Source organism: Saccoglossus kowalevskii, chromosome 8, assembly GCF_978046115.1.
Source record: "Saccoglossus kowalevskii chromosome 8, keSacKowa6.1, whole genome shotgun sequence".
NCBI lineage: Eukaryota > Metazoa > Hemichordata > Enteropneusta > Harrimaniidae > Saccoglossus > Saccoglossus kowalevskii.
This window is the reverse complement of record NC_140648.1, coordinates 37,846,411-37,863,501: the sequence shown is the minus strand read 5'-3', so window position 1 is coordinate 37,863,501 and position 17,091 is coordinate 37,846,411. Positions and strand designations below refer to the sequence as shown.

General features: G+C 35.2%; 1 protein-coding gene across 1 annotated transcript; it reads right to left on the bottom strand.

Annotated features, from left to right (window-relative positions):
* Positions 1 to 8,705: 8,705 nt before the first annotated feature.
* On the bottom strand, positions 8,706 to 16,752 carry LOC102802408 (uncharacterized). Its single transcript, XM_078013093.2, has 10 exons — positions 16,646 to 16,752; positions 15,756 to 15,915; positions 15,419 to 15,554; positions 15,099 to 15,245; positions 14,562 to 14,693; positions 14,211 to 14,288; positions 13,731 to 13,984; positions 13,472 to 13,543; positions 9,863 to 10,031; positions 8,706 to 9,222 (listed from the first exon to the last, which is right to left on the bottom strand). The coding sequence occupies exons 1-10, from the start codon at positions 16,728 to 16,730 to the stop codon at positions 8,896 to 8,898; spliced, it is 1,560 nt and encodes a 519-aa protein (XP_077869219.2). The 5' UTR covers positions 16,731 to 16,752; the 3' UTR covers positions 8,706 to 8,895.
* Positions 16,753 to 17,091: the final 339 nt, after the last annotated feature.

Here is a 17,091-nt window from a genome sequence, read left to right as displayed (position 1 = left end):
GGGAAACTCGTCTCGTCTCTCTATCGCGTCCCCTTGAGGTACGGGATCGGGAAAGTCACTTTAACTTTACAGTCAAATAAGACACACACAACGAAATACGTTTCAGCTCTCGTCTTAGTCGATCTTTTGGAGCACTCTATAAGACACAGCGCCCTGGGGAAAAGTCCCCAAGACTCTCACAAGGCTGAACCAAGACTCGCCCAAGACTGGACTGCCTCAAGGCTCGCCCCTGGACTCTCTCGAACTGCGTCTGTCGTGGAGTATTCGCCAAGACCAACTCAAACTCTCTTTATTCATTTTCAAAACTCTAACCAATTACAAAACAGTAAAAGACTCTAGGGCGTAACCTTCAATCATAAAGCCAATCACACTAAGTACTGAATACGTCATATCTTTTGATTAATCGTTCACTACATTAATAACTACGGATGTCAGAATAGCGACGGTATCTTGTAATTAGTTCCAAACCACTGAGCCAAGTTCCGTCCAAAACTTCAAATAGGCCTAAACGATGACAGACATAACACAGCAATTCGCTAATAATCAGTTAATTAAGTCGGTCAACAGATACGCAAAAACAAATTCATGACAACACTACAGCGTTCTGGCTATAGTAAAAAGTGAGTGAATAAATATTGTACGAGTTAAAACTAAATGAGAAATATGCTAATATCACTTGAACCACAGTACTCATTTTGCCCAACTTCCCACTTTTTAAACCTCATTTGGTTCATTGAGGTAATCCACAGACATGATTTGTTTAATGTTGATAAACATGCATATTGATTATCTAATTATTAGCCCATTTCTGATATCTAAAAAATCAGATTTAAATTGAATTAATCACAGAGGTGCAATGGAGTTAACTAGACTAAAAACCATGGATGAAAAATCTGAATATGTTTGTTGCGCTTTGTGTACCATTTTTATATTTTTTATCTCGGACCCGAAAAATAAACTTTGGGGTACAAAAATAACACGGGCTCAAAATATATGAAGCGATGAGGATTGAATATCTAAAACAATAACAAAATAAGGCCTTTTTACGGACCGGTAAATCCTTTTGTTTTCGATGCTAGATGTTTAATAGCTTTTACAATATAAACACACTGTTTGATAACATATAAACACCACTTACGAGTAATGAATCACGGCACCATTAGCCCCAAATGCAGAAATTGCATCTAAACTTAACAAAGTCTGGCCGTTTCCTGAAAGTATAGATGACATTATAACAATGCAAAACGATTCGTCAAAGATTAGTGTTTAGAAAAAATGAACTAACATTATTTATTGAAAACAAACTAGAAGAAACGTACATGTATGCATTTTCCGTTATGTGAATACGATTAATTTTATTTTGCAAAGCCAGAAACAATTAATTTACTAATGTAGTTTACTATTGTATGTAATCTGTATACTGATTTCATTTAGTATATCTATAAGTAGATCATTGATTTGGAGTATGACGCATACCCTCTGAATTCCTGTACTTTCTTATCTTTCTCATTGCGATATCACCGGCAACGTCTACAACAGCACCCCCCATCCAATGCAACCACTCAATCATGGCCACAGCGCCTTCAATCTGAGTAAATACACAACAAACACCGGTCACAATATACTGAATTGAGTAAACAATCGTTAAAAAAAACAAATCTTTAAAATAAATTTGAACAATACGTTTTAGTTTTGAACAATGAAATACTTATACTTCGCACATTCGCGTGGTCTGTTTGTACCTATAATAGAATATATTCAAATTATTCCATTTCGTTTATTTGAACTACGAACAAATAAAAGCTGCTACACTGTCTTATTTACGACAACTGAACAACGCGACAGTAAATGCCATGATATTAGATTTCCCGGCGTATCAAACTTATTACAAATATTAACAAATCAAAAAACGTGACAGTTTTCAAGGGAAGTAAATTTATAGTGGGAACTGTTGAATCAAATTTTGAATAGTTGGTGGCGAGCTCGCTTGAAAAATGTGAATTGACTTCCGTGAGCAAGCCACTAATGACAAAGTGGGTTGATAATAAGAGCATGGAATCAGATGTCGTGTCAACATTATTATTTACAGAATTAAACTACGACAAATCAATCATATATAAAAGGTCATCTTCATCAACAGACACAAGATACAAAAATCGTGAACGATGACAGCTGTACTAACAAAACAAAGTTGTAATTATCGCTGTATAAATTCTGAATAGTATACGTATATTGCAACAAATGTATTCACGCTTTAAGAAGGAAGCATTAATTATATCATATTATACACGATACAGCTCACATCGCTGCAATTTAAACAGCAACATACCGTGGGAACATTTCCATAGATACCATAACTAGCTGTCGTAATTATCCAAACATTAGTGAAGTCACTCACGCTAGACTTATTAATCAGCTTTGGTATTCTAGTTAATGCAGACATTTGTGATTGTTGTCAATATCAGCAGAGCTTGCACATATCGTCTACAATTAGTTTTTCCCTATTTTTAACAAACAAGCTGGAGAACAAATAATAACAAAGTCATATAAAACTGTTATTTTTACACGTCCAGATCGACAGCCTATAATATCCTATAATAGCAACGACTGAACATGTCAATCTTAAAATAGTAGTCCGCTGAGTCATTAAAGAAAAATATAGTCATATTGCGAATACTGTATTCAATGTGTTTACGCACAATTGACGTGAAATTTGTGATCAAAGTGTGTTTTACTTACGTGGCTTTCTCCATTTCTATTATGGTATAAGCAAATAATACTTGGTTATTTGGTATGTCCTTACCTTGGAAATTGAAAACCCCTGCAGGGAAATAAACATCTCATATATGCCTCACCATTATATCACGCGTTTCCACGTTATAGCAGAGTTGAATCTCACAGGAGCGTGTTGGACTTATCTCTCACGTGTGCTGGTAGGTCGTATAAACACGTAAATATTGTAACATAAATATGCTAATTGCATTGCAATACAGTAAAATACAAGTAACCTGTAGAATGCTGTGTGGGTAATATTTTTATATTGATTTTTGTTGCATTTGCAGCAAATAGTTACCAAACAATGAGAAATCTATAGGATTGGATATACCTCTCAGCTGGCTTCACATGCATAGTTCAAGACTGCCTAACCGGTGCTTATACCAGGATTTAGTTGCAGCACTGTGGTCTGTGGTTACAGCTTCATTTTCCGAGTAATCACAAGAAATTGACATTACAATAGAAAATAAAAGACTGGCACTCCCATACAATTAATAGCAAGTGAAATTCCTGGAATTGAAACATAGATTTTGAAGTCACTGGTGTAGGCATTGAATAACTTCAAGTTGGCATAAAGACGAGGTAGTTTATTTAATCAGTGCTGAAGTAGAGGTTGAAATTATAATTAAGTTCGTTGTCATATAATTTGTTTATTTAAATTTCTAATGAATTCAAATAGAATACACTGGTGAAAGGATGTTTTGGAGGTGTGGTTACATTGTGTATGGAGTGGTAGGGTTGGGTGTCATATAATTTTTTCATTTTCAACTCTCATGAAATCACACAGAATTTCACTTAATTTATTTTCGATGAAAAGTTTTCAAGCATACGGTGTGAATCAAATTTTCACTGTGCTGTGTCAAGTCTCAATAGAGTATGAGGGAAATGGCATTTTCACTGGAATTTATTTTAGCGGAAAAATGTTCACAGTGAAAGGAAGTATTCCACATTATTACATATATACTGCAGTTTATTTTGATTCGTCCCTGAAATCAAAATCGGTACTTCCACACCCCATATGCAAATGAGGTCTGAGAGCGAATAAAGTAGTCCGTTCAAGAGTAGCGTTTTTCGAAACATAGCAGAAATAAACAATATTTAGAAGTACGATACTTTACGTTTGGGTACATGAATATATTTGCCGAGTGAAATGAAATTTGAACAACAGTAATGGTACTTCTAAGCAGTAACTTATTTTGACTAAAACTAATTTGCATATCACCCATGCAATGATGTTTTTGGTATTTTCACGGTCAATATGCAAATGAACATGGTATTGGCGATTCGCTCCACTTGGATTGCCCTTAAAATCACTTTAATTTTGTGTATCTGTGTGTGTGTGTGTGTGTGTGTGTGATTTCTAGTGTTTTCACGTATTAATTCTTCTGTGATTTGTTTGGCTTGGCCGATTTCGCTCAAACTTAGCAGGTAGGTCACACCTTCACCCTAGTTATCAGGAAATGTATCTCCTACAAATTGTGGAAACAACTCCTCAGACATAGCTCATTTTGCTCAGCTTGAGTGTGGGCACAAAGTTACTATTGGTAAAATCTGAAAACAAATTCTGACCACCGTTTCCATGGAAACAGCCAACAACTAAATTTTTTAATACCTTCACGCCAAATGTATCACACCCTACATTTCTATGATTAAAAAGCATGGACGTAGCTCATTCTAATCCGCTTGAGTGTGGGCAACAATTTACTGAGATTTTTTTTGGCTTGGCTAATTTTGTTTATAATTGACAGGCAGGTCGTACCGTCACTAATTGGCAAAACAATCCTGGTCCACAGCTACCATGGCAACAGCCAAAAACTGTTTCTTGAATACTTTCGACCCCAAATTTATTACCTCCCACTAGTCTTGTATTCATGCCTTTTACTTTGGCTACGTTGGACACCGGTAAGAGATCACCGACGCCGACATTGTTACACTGTATCAACGTAATCCCGACGCAACTTTGAATTTTGAATGAACTGTAAATGCTGCCTGCAATCTAGAAAATACTATCGGTTGGAAATAATAAATTTAAGGGATTGTTCAGTTACTCTGGCCTGGGGGGGGGGGGGTTGGCAGATTCCATTTTGTCAGCTTTAAATCTCAGTTGACCCATCCCTATCAACAAAGAAAAGTGGGCGACCCCCTAACATTATATTTTAAAACATGCTGACCCCCCCCCCCCCCCCCGAAAAACAAAGAAACATTAACAGTTTTGGCTCTGACATGATTACAAAATGTATGATGTGCATTGAAAATATCGTGGTTTGCCGTAATTTTTAGTGTTTGCATTTAATAGACCAGTCACCTTAGGAGGGGAGGGGAAGCATAAAGCCAAAAAACGACTACAGAAAAGGCTGCAGGAAGTAGGGAAATCTATGCTGCTAAAGATAGTAAATAAAAACAAAGCTGTGGAGTACTCACTTGATAAACGCCCTTATAAGATAGGAAAAGAGGATTTGAATCTAGGCGGTTTGAAAACTAATTTGGATTTAATATATCTTTCATATCTTATAGACCAGGAAAGCTTTACACCTGAAGCACAGTCTGTGCTTATGAAAACAAGGGACACTTTGATTTTTGTATAAATTTGTGTTGGATTTTGGTATTTTACAGAGCAAAATATGCATATTTAAAAGTTAAAAAAACAAAAAAAAACTATTTATTCATATACATGAATCCATTTAACTTTTTTGATTTGCTGAACAAAAACTGCCACTGCTCTTTGTACTAATTGCTGTGTTTTTCCGTCTCCAGCTACAATTGGATTAATCCAGTAAATATCTTATACAATGGTGACTTCAGACTTTAAATAAAATAATCTGATATCACATGGACTTGGGATGTGTTCAAAACTTAACTGTATAATTGCATGGGTCTCTGCCGCATTGCATAATCTGTTAGTTATTTGTCAACTTCAACCCCAAAATATTTAGCCTATAACATTTTTTGCATCAACAAATTTATAGGCAATATGGGTAATAGTTATTATTAAGAACACATTTGTACGATTAACTTTTTAATCTATTGTTCTGAAATAAAATTTAAAAAAATATATGCATAAGCGCGTGTGTGAATTGTGGAAAACAGGGTGCCCCCCCCATTCGCAAAATCAAAATCAGGGTAACCCCCCTACTGATCCACCCCCAGGCCGAAGTAACTGACCAATCCCTAACAACAATCCCTAGCAATAAAATAAAATGACTTCTAAGGACTGAATGTTTTTTTGCGAACTTTGTATACGGTGCCCGGTTTTAGTTATAAACCAACGTTAGGTTCACGTTCATGTCCTACCATGGCAACAGCCGAAAACATATTGCTAGTTTTTTTTTTAGTGGAGTGGATCGCCAACCGGCTTGTTTTCATTGGCAAAATCGTTCAGCAACATGTTTGGCATATTAGGTGTACATCACATGGACTACTACGACTGAGAGAACTTTATGTATGTTGAATGAGTTTTATAAACTCCGAAGGGCTCTTGGAAGATCCACCCGCAGTAAAATTAGCGATTGCCATGGAGGCGCAACCATCAACATCAAAATCGCAGGAGGTTTCTGCTGGCGACGTTACCCAGTTCCAAATAAAGATCACCAACGCCAAATAAGCAACATTTTAACCGGTAATCAAGATTAATTCAATCCACGGCTAACAAGCAACATCACAAGTGAAGTTGTAGCGTGAAGCTCAGCGACTACTGCTGACAACGTAAGTCATGCTTGCGTGCCTTCACCATTGTATTCAAACGAATCACGTGGTGTGCCGTTCGCTTTCAAACCCGGGATTCGATCAATAGGGGAGTTTCAGTAAAAAAACACATTGCAAATCATGCAAATTCAACATTTTCAAACCAGTATACTAAAACAGAAATGCTCAGCGATGCAAAAGAAGGATAGATGTTACTTTTCATTATACACATCTCTGTTGATACAATCCCTCACATATTCTATTCCCAGTTTTACCTGCGTAAATGGATTAGCCTCTTTTGATGTTGACAACCAGACTAAAATCACGTGACAGGCTGTTAACATTGGCTGTTGCATACACTTTCGCCGGTCTGGAAAATGTGTTTAGTTATCTCTCATTCAAGTAACAATGCAGATTTCCCAGTGGGAGTGAAACTATTCGACTCTCCCATTAAAAAATAGGGGTGTTTTGAGCAAAAAAACGAATAACCCTGGAGTGCACACAACACACTGAATTTCGGAACAAATCTTGCATTATTTACAGCAGCAGAATACCACAGAAATATCAGACGAAACATGGAAACACTATATATATGTATTTCGGCCTGAACCCTCTCTATTGCAATTCCAGGAATTCCCCCCCCCCATATGTGCAACCATTTTCCACCTTGGTACCACCCAAGCCTGAAAACAAAATCTTAATACCACGCTGAAGCGTTTGGTAATGAAACATGTGAGATAGAAGATTGATTGTAAACATAATTAACATATCAAGGTTGTTCCAGCTGATGAATAACACATAACACGCCATTGCTGACGACATGGGGCGCATGTTAAGTAGCTTTTGGGTGTTTATTTGTGTTTCAAACAGGTCAATGTTTTAGCAAAAAGTTGATATGTCTGCACTCGTGTAGAACATGCTGGGTGCACAAGAAGAGAATCACCAGCGCCGAGTTGAAATGACAAATATGGTCAAGTATGAACCTTTTGAATTGAATTGATCAGCCCTACATAGATACATGTAGCAGAAAGCTTCATAGTGCAAGCTAAGCCGCCCTCAGTTTCTTTCAATAATTTCTGTGAACTGCGAGATCTCGCATTATGCGTAAAATCAATTGCAAAAACAGGGGTTACAGAATTATAGTGGTCAAAACATTGCATGGCATTCAACATATGTGATATTGCGAATTAGTTGTACACTTAATTAAATGCTATATACATGTGATGATTGTTAATGGTTAAGGACATCTCAAAAATATGTTCCCATCTGAATAATTAGTAACTAAAATTAAACAACATACAAACCGCCATTTTCAGGTATTATGCAAAACGGTAAATTGCCTGGACGCTTGATTGCTGTGACGTCTCAAGACTGTGATGCTCAGAAGAGTTTGAATAAAGTGCAACCCGGCATTCACTAGAGCTTACACCATGAACTTCATGTTTTGTCAAACAGTTTAGATGAGTCATAGACAATTAGTGCAAGTCAATGGAAGTAAGTGTATGGGTCATGACAATTACCCATGTGTTGAAGTATGGATTCACAGACACAGTTGTATTCAATAACAGCATCAAACCACTCCTGAATTCAAATCAGATGAGAAACATACAATTGGTAGATTCACCTTTCCATGCAGCAGCAGCAATCAGTTTATCACGATCACTTCGCAAAATTGGATGCAGCAGCCAGCACAGCATATTTGTAGTGCACTATATCACCAACACTGAGATAAGGATTTTGTATACTAGTACTGTCAATTCTTCAAAATTTGAGCCTTAAATTAGGAATGACTGTTTCATACCGTCTTTACTCAATAACAATACTTTTCTACTTCCAAAAATAACAAAAAACATATTTTATCTGGACATGCCATTCATTAGATAATTTCATTGTTCCCCGCAAACATTTCATGACCTGAGCTACCATGGCGAAACAAATGTGACGTGTCAATGAAGAGATTATGATATTCTTGGTGTGTTATTAAGTCTGGTGATTAAAGGTCGACAACAGCCGTGGGCCTGATATAGACTATATCATAAGTTTCTGTGAACCTTTTTCAATAGAACACATATTTGCACACCATGACATAGAGCCAAGGATCTTATGTGGTACGAGATTCGCAAATTAAAATAAATAAATAAATAAACAGAGTCAACCCAAGAAATACTGGTTAATTAATAAGAATCGTGAATTTGTAAAACTCGAGACCTCTGAGATCAGATATACGACAATGTCAAACAATTAAAACATTTTGTTAAACAAAACGTTCATTCAATATGTCTTTATTAGAAATAAAAAAATCAAATGAAAACAGTGGCAAAAAGAAAGATTTATCTTTATATATATATCTTCATCTCATAATTCTGTATATGTTATGAAATCACCTTCTTCGTCTACTAGATTGTTAAGTCTATATGGGTATATTTTAAAATACAACATTTAGAGCCACCAGTCATTAAATTGTGTATTTATCCAAGAGAACTCATAGCAGCAAGGTTCATTCATGAAATAATAGTCTCCAAGATACACATCTATACTACGGGGGTTTAAATGCCAATGCCACATCCTAAATCCTTGTCTTTCTAAGCTCTGTAGGATGCTGTACCATTCCCGTATCTTCGCTCCATTATCAGTGTAGTCTAGTTCCCACATATGAATTTCAAATACGAGTTGTTTAACATAGTGCAATATTCCCTGTTCCAGCATCTTCTTTAGTGATGACCATTCACCACCTTCTATATCAATTTTCAGAACATCAATTGGCTTCTAACAAGACAAATAATAGTCACAGTAATTATGTCTAAATAATCAAAACCAGGTTATTTATGTACGTACTCAATTGCATAGGTCTGTCATCATACAAAATTACATGTATATTTTATTCATCGTCCGAATCGATGAAGCTGACCGACCACCTATGGCTGTCCCTACGAATTCGTGCGTGATCGTGAACAAGGTATGTTCGATCTTAAAGTTGAACGATTTGATAGAGAGTGGGATACATCAAACAGCGTTCCTGTAACAACAATACGCATCAATCTCAAATTGAAACTAATACATTTTGCTGTCCTATATCATAGCTTAGCTACTAAAAAAATCGTTGGCAGTAAACACAGATTTGTAGTATGAAGTTTGCCAAGGTGGTGAGGCCAATATCAATTAAATGAACATTGGTGAAGATGATCTATACGTAAGAATCTGACTAGATCTGTCATCAAATAGCAGCAGTTATGTCTCATCCCCTGCAAAGATATCTCACATGACAGTAGAAAAAAGTACATCTGACTTTGAATTGAGGTTTTAAACAATAATGCTCCTGATATGGCTCCGTGCGGACGTACGGACACACTGGTAACTACTATATATCCTGACAGCAACGTGTCGGAAATAATAAGGCATCACTTACATGTTGATGGTTCATTTCAGCCATAAGTCCTTCTAATGTTCTAACTTTCCATTTACTTTCATATACATCTCTCATTCCTCTTCCGTAGAAAGAATTGCTATTCACATCTGCTATGCCATAATCGAAGAACCAAACTCTCTCAGACTGCTTGTGACTAGGTTGACGCATGCTACAATAACCATGTATATAATTCAGTACACATTACCAAGACATAATTTAATTAATCTAATACTACAAACTAGACACTCTTTGTAAATAAATAATTACATTTTTAGTATGTTATAAGGTCATCATATGTGAAACAAGACAGTACTGAAACCAATGCTAGGTGAACCAACCAAATTACAAATCAAAAGGGAGGTTCGCTGAGGCTGCATGTTATGCAGAATAGTATACAGAGATTTTTTTTCGAACAGCTGATACGTCAGGTGTGAATACTAAAACAATGTCACAAATTTCCGTTGTTCCGACGGCACAGCATTAATAGTAGAATCAAAGATTCATTACTACATATAGTTGACATAATGCACGTAGAAAGATTGACGAAAAGCCTTGAAATGATTGTAAGTTGACGTAAGATACGCCATGGTTTCAATTTTGAGCAATTAAAGAAATTTAAATAGCTAGGACAAATTTCTAAAGATAAAAAAATGATCAAATCTATCTTAAGTAGTTGCAACCAAATCATTCCTAGGAATGTGTGTAGATGGACCAAATAACTGTTTAATTACCGTAGTGTTTTATATTTCTACTACATACATATTTTGCTAATGCTCACTCTGGCTGTACTTTCTGTACATATGTGTCAATCTTGTGTATACTGTATGTTACAATTATGAATTGTGACCTTTGTTGGAGTCTAAAACTAACCTTTTTGGCTGCGAAAATCATTCAGTTGGATAAAGTTGAATGAAGGATGTCGTTTAAGATGACGGTTTCCGATCCGAGGTCGAAATGTAATCTACGGCATCTTTCCAATTTCTTTGTTTTACATATTTACATTCATGGAACAGATGGATTATCGTTTTAATAAAACGTTTCGAAAAGTACATTAAACTCGAAGATGTCATTCTAAACATTAACTTTCTGGTAGGTATGTGTAAGCATGAAATATATAGTTTCTAATCTGTTATGTTTTCAAATTATTACCCAACTTTGATCTAGTAGTAATGTTCACCAATAAATGTATTAGTGTCACACGCAACGTAATATTAGCGTAATTGGTATAGTACAGGTGTGACGGTTCAAATACCAAAATGGCAACAGTAACATAAAGACTTCCCTGGCAGCGATGATAACATACGAACACCGAGCCAACAGATGAGGTTTCAACTGGTACTGGTATTATTATACTCAAGTACAATAACGCGGTAAAACTCCAAACCTCTGTGATAGGTAAATTTGATGTTTAAAAACCTTTCACTTAGGTAACCGGGATTCGGTCGTTTTCCACGCTAGACTCACAAGAAACACACACAAGCTCCATTCATGTTCCAACGATTCTCTGCTCAGTCCCTGGTTTTCACCCGAGACAGCATTAAATCACTCTTTATTTCTTGTCACTCCTTAACCAATTACAATCAGTATAAGGTACTCCAAGGCGTTGCCTTCAAACAACCAACCAATCACATGAAAGTTTTACACATCATAATCAATTGATTAATCGTCAAGCTATTTAGAAAACCACTACTATATTGTCAACACTAACTAATATTTATGGGGTAATAGTCTTGCAATAACATTCCACAAAGATACCACATTAGTTAGAATTGCAAACAAGATTGGTTTAGGATTACAGCTACTGTACTGTAATCTTTTAAAACTGCAGACTCATAAGATGTCTTTGGCTGATTTCGACTAGCTCGCCATCTGGCCTTGTCATTAACCTTTATCAGTAGATGTCATGGCAACCACTGTCAAACTGACTGACCTCGTCATTTAACCCCTATCAGTAGATGCCATGGCAACTACCGTTAGGCTGAAATATAAATCATGACACCTCCAATAACTAGATACTTAAGGTAGCGGGACTAGTATTTGCATACTTATTTTCATCTTCTAATTGTGACTAAATGACTACAAATAGACCCAGGAAAGTATATATTTTTAGAATCGCCAGACTTCAAGCTATTCACAAGTGTATTTTGCATGCCTGTATCTGCATTCTACGACGCGTTACTCAATCAAAGGTAAAAAATTACTTTTTCTGTAAAAAAAATAATTACGCATTTCTGCTGGCGATAAGAAGTATTTTTTTCACTTTTCCTAGTTGTTCAATAGTCTGGTAAATTGAATGTGTCTGGTCTGTTTTATTTAAGCAACGCGTTTTAAAAAATAGTGTGCTGAATTTCAATTACTGTTTTAGTCGCATTGCCCCAACTCAAACCACAACTCGTTGGTAAATAATCAATGAAATAGTCTGTCTGGACACATTCAAGTTCCTCTCACTGTCACCTTAAAGCTGTGAAAATTTGGTGTTAATCCGACGAAAATAAGTATACGTTATTTTTTGTTAAAGACATTGTATTTTGAAAAACATAAACTCCTAGAAAACGTCCATGAAGTAACAGCAAAGATTTTCAAGCTTGTTTATTGGCACAATCAATTTGTTTTCCCATCAAGGTCTGTTTTAACATGTGTAAGGACATCCAAATGTGTAAGGCTATTGGAAACCAAAAAAAATAAAGGAATGGGATAGCTATAATTGGATAAATTCGGCATATGAAAACACCAAAATCATTGATTTTTTTTCAGTGGCTGTGTGACCTTGTGTCTGACACATTCATATGCAAATGACTAATCTGTGAAACAAACAGGGGCGGAGACAAACCACTCAAATGTTTGGAAACATTCATTGTGTGTCAGATAGCTACTGATAACACATCCTAACATTGCTTTGTCTTGAGTGTATCTTTGAAACTTATAGGCACACAGATTAAACCTGTGTTGTTGATTTTGGAAAACACTACTGAGGCTGCCTTGCTTCCCTTCAGGAAATCTACATTTTAACCAACTTACATGACATTCTATGTTATGTTGACTTTATCACATGAAAGTTTATAGTGCATTTCATCAATTAATAAATAAATGTGAAAATCGTAATTTTCAACACAAATAATAGTCTCGCTACCTTAAACTCCAACACAATTCAAGGAGATCTTCGATCTGAACTGAACAACTCCCCTATATATACCCCCACTGTCTATAAATAGACCATTACATCAGCATACATAATGAGTCTGGAACTTACTACCAATTTCTAGAATGTTCCATTACCTTCTACTGCCTCCTACAGTGTTCTATTACCTATTCAACCATTTTCTAAAAAAAATCTAGAATATTCCACCCAGACACAGTACGGTTCTAGAATATTCTCAGTGACACGAAAGTGGTAAATAAGTCGTATGCGACAATTAGTCAACATAATTCTTTCACTTTGAAACAATACTATACCATTTAAACAAAGTAAAATGAAGTACCCGCCATCCGAATAACTTAGATTTAAATTTATTATTTGTTGAGCTATATATATATATACAATGGAAAACACCACTGACTGCAATTCGCTGGTATATCTAGCTAAATCACAATTAATCCTAATCTACTTACCTGGGATCAAACGAGAAAACATTACATCCGTACTTCGCCATGGCTTCGTCAAATGAAAAGTCCTCCCCGATCCTGTGTACAAATATGAACAACGCATACAAATATCATCGCTGTTACCCCGTATTTTCTAAATTAATTTACAAAACCTGTATCGGAATCAACCATGACATTAATGACCCCGAATAAAAAATAATCTAAACTTAATATGAAAAGTATGATACAGTAATCATGTATATATTCTTGTACTACGATAACTTACCCTATTGAATATACTAAACACTGTGTTGAATTTAGTCCTAATATAGGATCAAAGCAAATATCCCATCCACCATCTTTGTCTTCATCTTTTCCCATGTGTTTACTTATTGAACAGTTTATTTTAATATGTGTTTTTGTGATATATTCAAGTAGTCGATTTGCTTCTAAATCTGCTGGGTAGAATAAGTCCATGTATTCTTCTTCGGCATCCGTTTTCGTGGCTGCCCCTTCGAGCTGGAAAGCTTTGTTAAGTTTCTAGAGAAAACATATATAACTAATGATCGAACATGTTCAGTTTTCAACACGAGCATACAAAGTATTGTCAAATTAGAATTTTGAGATTCCACTCCACATCCCCAATAAATTAGTATGTATTTATCATATTATTGTACTGTATAGGTTCGTATCTCAAATTGTATTGAATAGTGTTGTGTTGTGAAATTATGTTGTGTTAACGTATGTTTTATTGTGAGTTACTTACATGTTGGTGGCCATTTCGCAATACATGCACGTTTGGGAGCCACTGTAATTTCTTAGGTCTGAACTTTTTAGTGTGAAGCTTTAAATATACAACATAAATTCACTCAGTGTCATAAAAACATGATATTATCATCATTATAACACATCTCCAAACAACAATAAACAACAACATCCAAACTTATCTTCTATTTCCAGTATGATACAAGGTGTCCATTACAAACATTACTTTCCCAGAATGCTGTGCGCATATGCGCAGTAATATGTTCGCCAAAAGTGCCAAGAATTACCCTAAAATGAATTTAATTGAACATTATTTAAACACAATATAATTGTATTGATAACAGACGCTTACCTTCGCCCACGTCGAGTAATAATTCAATTTTGGAATAATTCTCCACTGCATTTTCAGTTTTCGTACAAAATTCGAGAAAGTTAATACAAAACCAAACTTTTTTATTAATATTTGTTCAATCAGCTCCAGTTTCTAACAAGGAAGAGAAAATATCAGGTTGAACGATTTTTCTAACCGCTCATTCTATGGGTCTACAATGCATTCACTCGCAAGATTAAAAGTAACCAGATAGAAATATCCAAAAATGCAAATGCAGTATATATTAACAGGCTGTTAATGATGCATACCTAGTATAACATAATCTTTCGGGTGACACAATTAAGCCACATCATACTGAATGAACACTTTTCAAATTTTTCTCGTTATTCTCGCTCAAAATTTTTCATTTTTGATATAAGATAACTTGTAAACTTTCTCGAAAGCACGTCAATAATGACAGTTATGAAACGATATGTATTGCAACGTTTCATTGTACACATTTTATATTTAGAGTTATTTCGCTATGCGCATCTATCTTGTATACGATTTAACAAATACCTTTACAATGAATAAATCTTCATCATTTGAGTGGAACTCTATATTCAGCAATACTTGTCTCACACGCTTGAAAACGTGTGAAGACATCAACTTGATAAGAACTAACCAACCTTGCTTATCTACAACATCTATATGTAATAATTCAATCTGAAATAAATTTAACAGTTAACATTGAATTTCTGGAGAGAAGTTCATCAATGACGGAGCTTATTACAGGTTTTACAATATACCGATCTTGTATGTATCGTACCTTCACTAACTGTGAGATTAGTTATTCTACTACTTTATAATAAACTGAGCAATGTGAATGTTTCACTTACATCAGTGTTTAGCATTTGTGTAAGTATTATATCGGTATCAGTGTTGTCTATATTTATGAGTTTAAACTGGCAGTTAACAAACTCAGTCGTTAAATTATTCAGGAGTTTCCATTTGCCATGCATTCTTCCATGTGAACTGTAATACAAAAGTAAATAATAAGACCATAACATTTAGTGTATATTTTGCACATTATACTACCATGTTACACAGTGAGTTGATACAATTAACACTTTTACGACATTGTCGAATATTAGTTCAGAATCATACATAAAGTATATAGTATAATTCATTATTTTAATATATAGTTTAAATTTAAATAAAATAAATGCACTGTACCTGATGGTGAAGCAGTAGCAGTCACCATGCCGTGGACTATCAAGTGTAATCCCTTGTGATAGGTCACGACAAATCTGCCATAACACGTGACCATGGTCCTTGATCGCCAACTGATAATGACATTTTACAGTCGCCAGTGGAAACATTGTTGGCAGGTCATCTATTTGTTTTTAAACAACATACAAAGTTGGTTGGTGTTGGGTGGTTTGTGTTAGCTGGTGAGAGTTAGTTAGTGACATTTGGCTGGTTCTGTAATAATTGTACACATGACAAATTATTGAAGCAGTAATTGTATTTGCAATTTTTAAATTGTACTTAATCGCAGGAATGTGGTTAATATCCGAAGAAAGAAAAGGTGTCCTAGCAAAATGGAATTCCAAATGTACATTCACCAATATTTTAAAAATAATTAAATAACAGTTTTACTGTCTATTCAAATACATTCTTGTTCGTCTAATTCGTGCTTTGACCCCAATACCGTTATTGTCTGATGCATATGGTACGGACTGATCAAGGCAAACGGGGCTATAATACACGGTATTATAATATAAGTGTTATTGTATTCAACACCAAACACATGGTGAAACATATCACATGTTTACAAAGTGTGTATAGTATTAAGTTGAGCTCAAATAATATCCATGGTAACATCTGCCAACAGCTGTTCAGGACATCACCATTGTTTGATTTCAATAAATACACTATCATATGCATATCCTATATTAGACACATTAGAAATACAATAAATAGAAATTTAAATTTAAATCAAAATTGGGGGTCCCTCGGCTCGACAGAATCAAAATTACTTGTGATGATTCACTCCTCATATTCCGTGTACATATTTCACTATAGTAGAAAGTTTAAATATTGTTAATGAAAACAAATCTTACCGGTACCCCAGTACGTGACAAGCAACAAGACCATAATAGACACAAGTATTATAAACGTAGCAACTAAACACCTGAACGTTGCCATTCACTACTATCATATTAACTCCACACCGAAAAGGAATCTGAAAATATCCCCTCAACTTGCTCATAATTAGTTTATAAAATTCTCACTCACCTAAGTAGCATGGAATGTGAAAATCGTGTTTTACGTTACAATTTTGACAAATAATATCACTTACACCCAAGCTTTGTAACCACTATTTTGATGTTTTTCTTTTTTGTATGTGTATTCATAGCATTGCTCAACGTTTGGTAGTTGTACTCTCTCCAACGACGTGTCAAAAACGTCAATTGTAACAGCGCATGAATGAATAGAACACCTAAGTAAAGCTTCATTTATTAGGACGTTCATAATCAATTTTACAACAATAGTAAAACATTTTCGT

Coding starts and splice junctions, on each gene's coding strand:
- LOC102802408 (XM_078013093.2), bottom strand. CDS start 16,730: ATGGCAACGTTCAGGTGTTTAGTTGCTACGTTTATAATACTTGTGTCT. Junction 15,916..16,645: donor TGTCACGTACTGGGGTACCG/GTAAGATTTGTT, acceptor AAAAACAAATAG/ATGACCTGCCAACAATGTTT. Junction 13,544..13,730: donor TGTTTAGTATATTCAATAGG/GTAAGTTATCGT, acceptor ATTTGTACACAG/GATCGGGGAGGACTTTTCAT.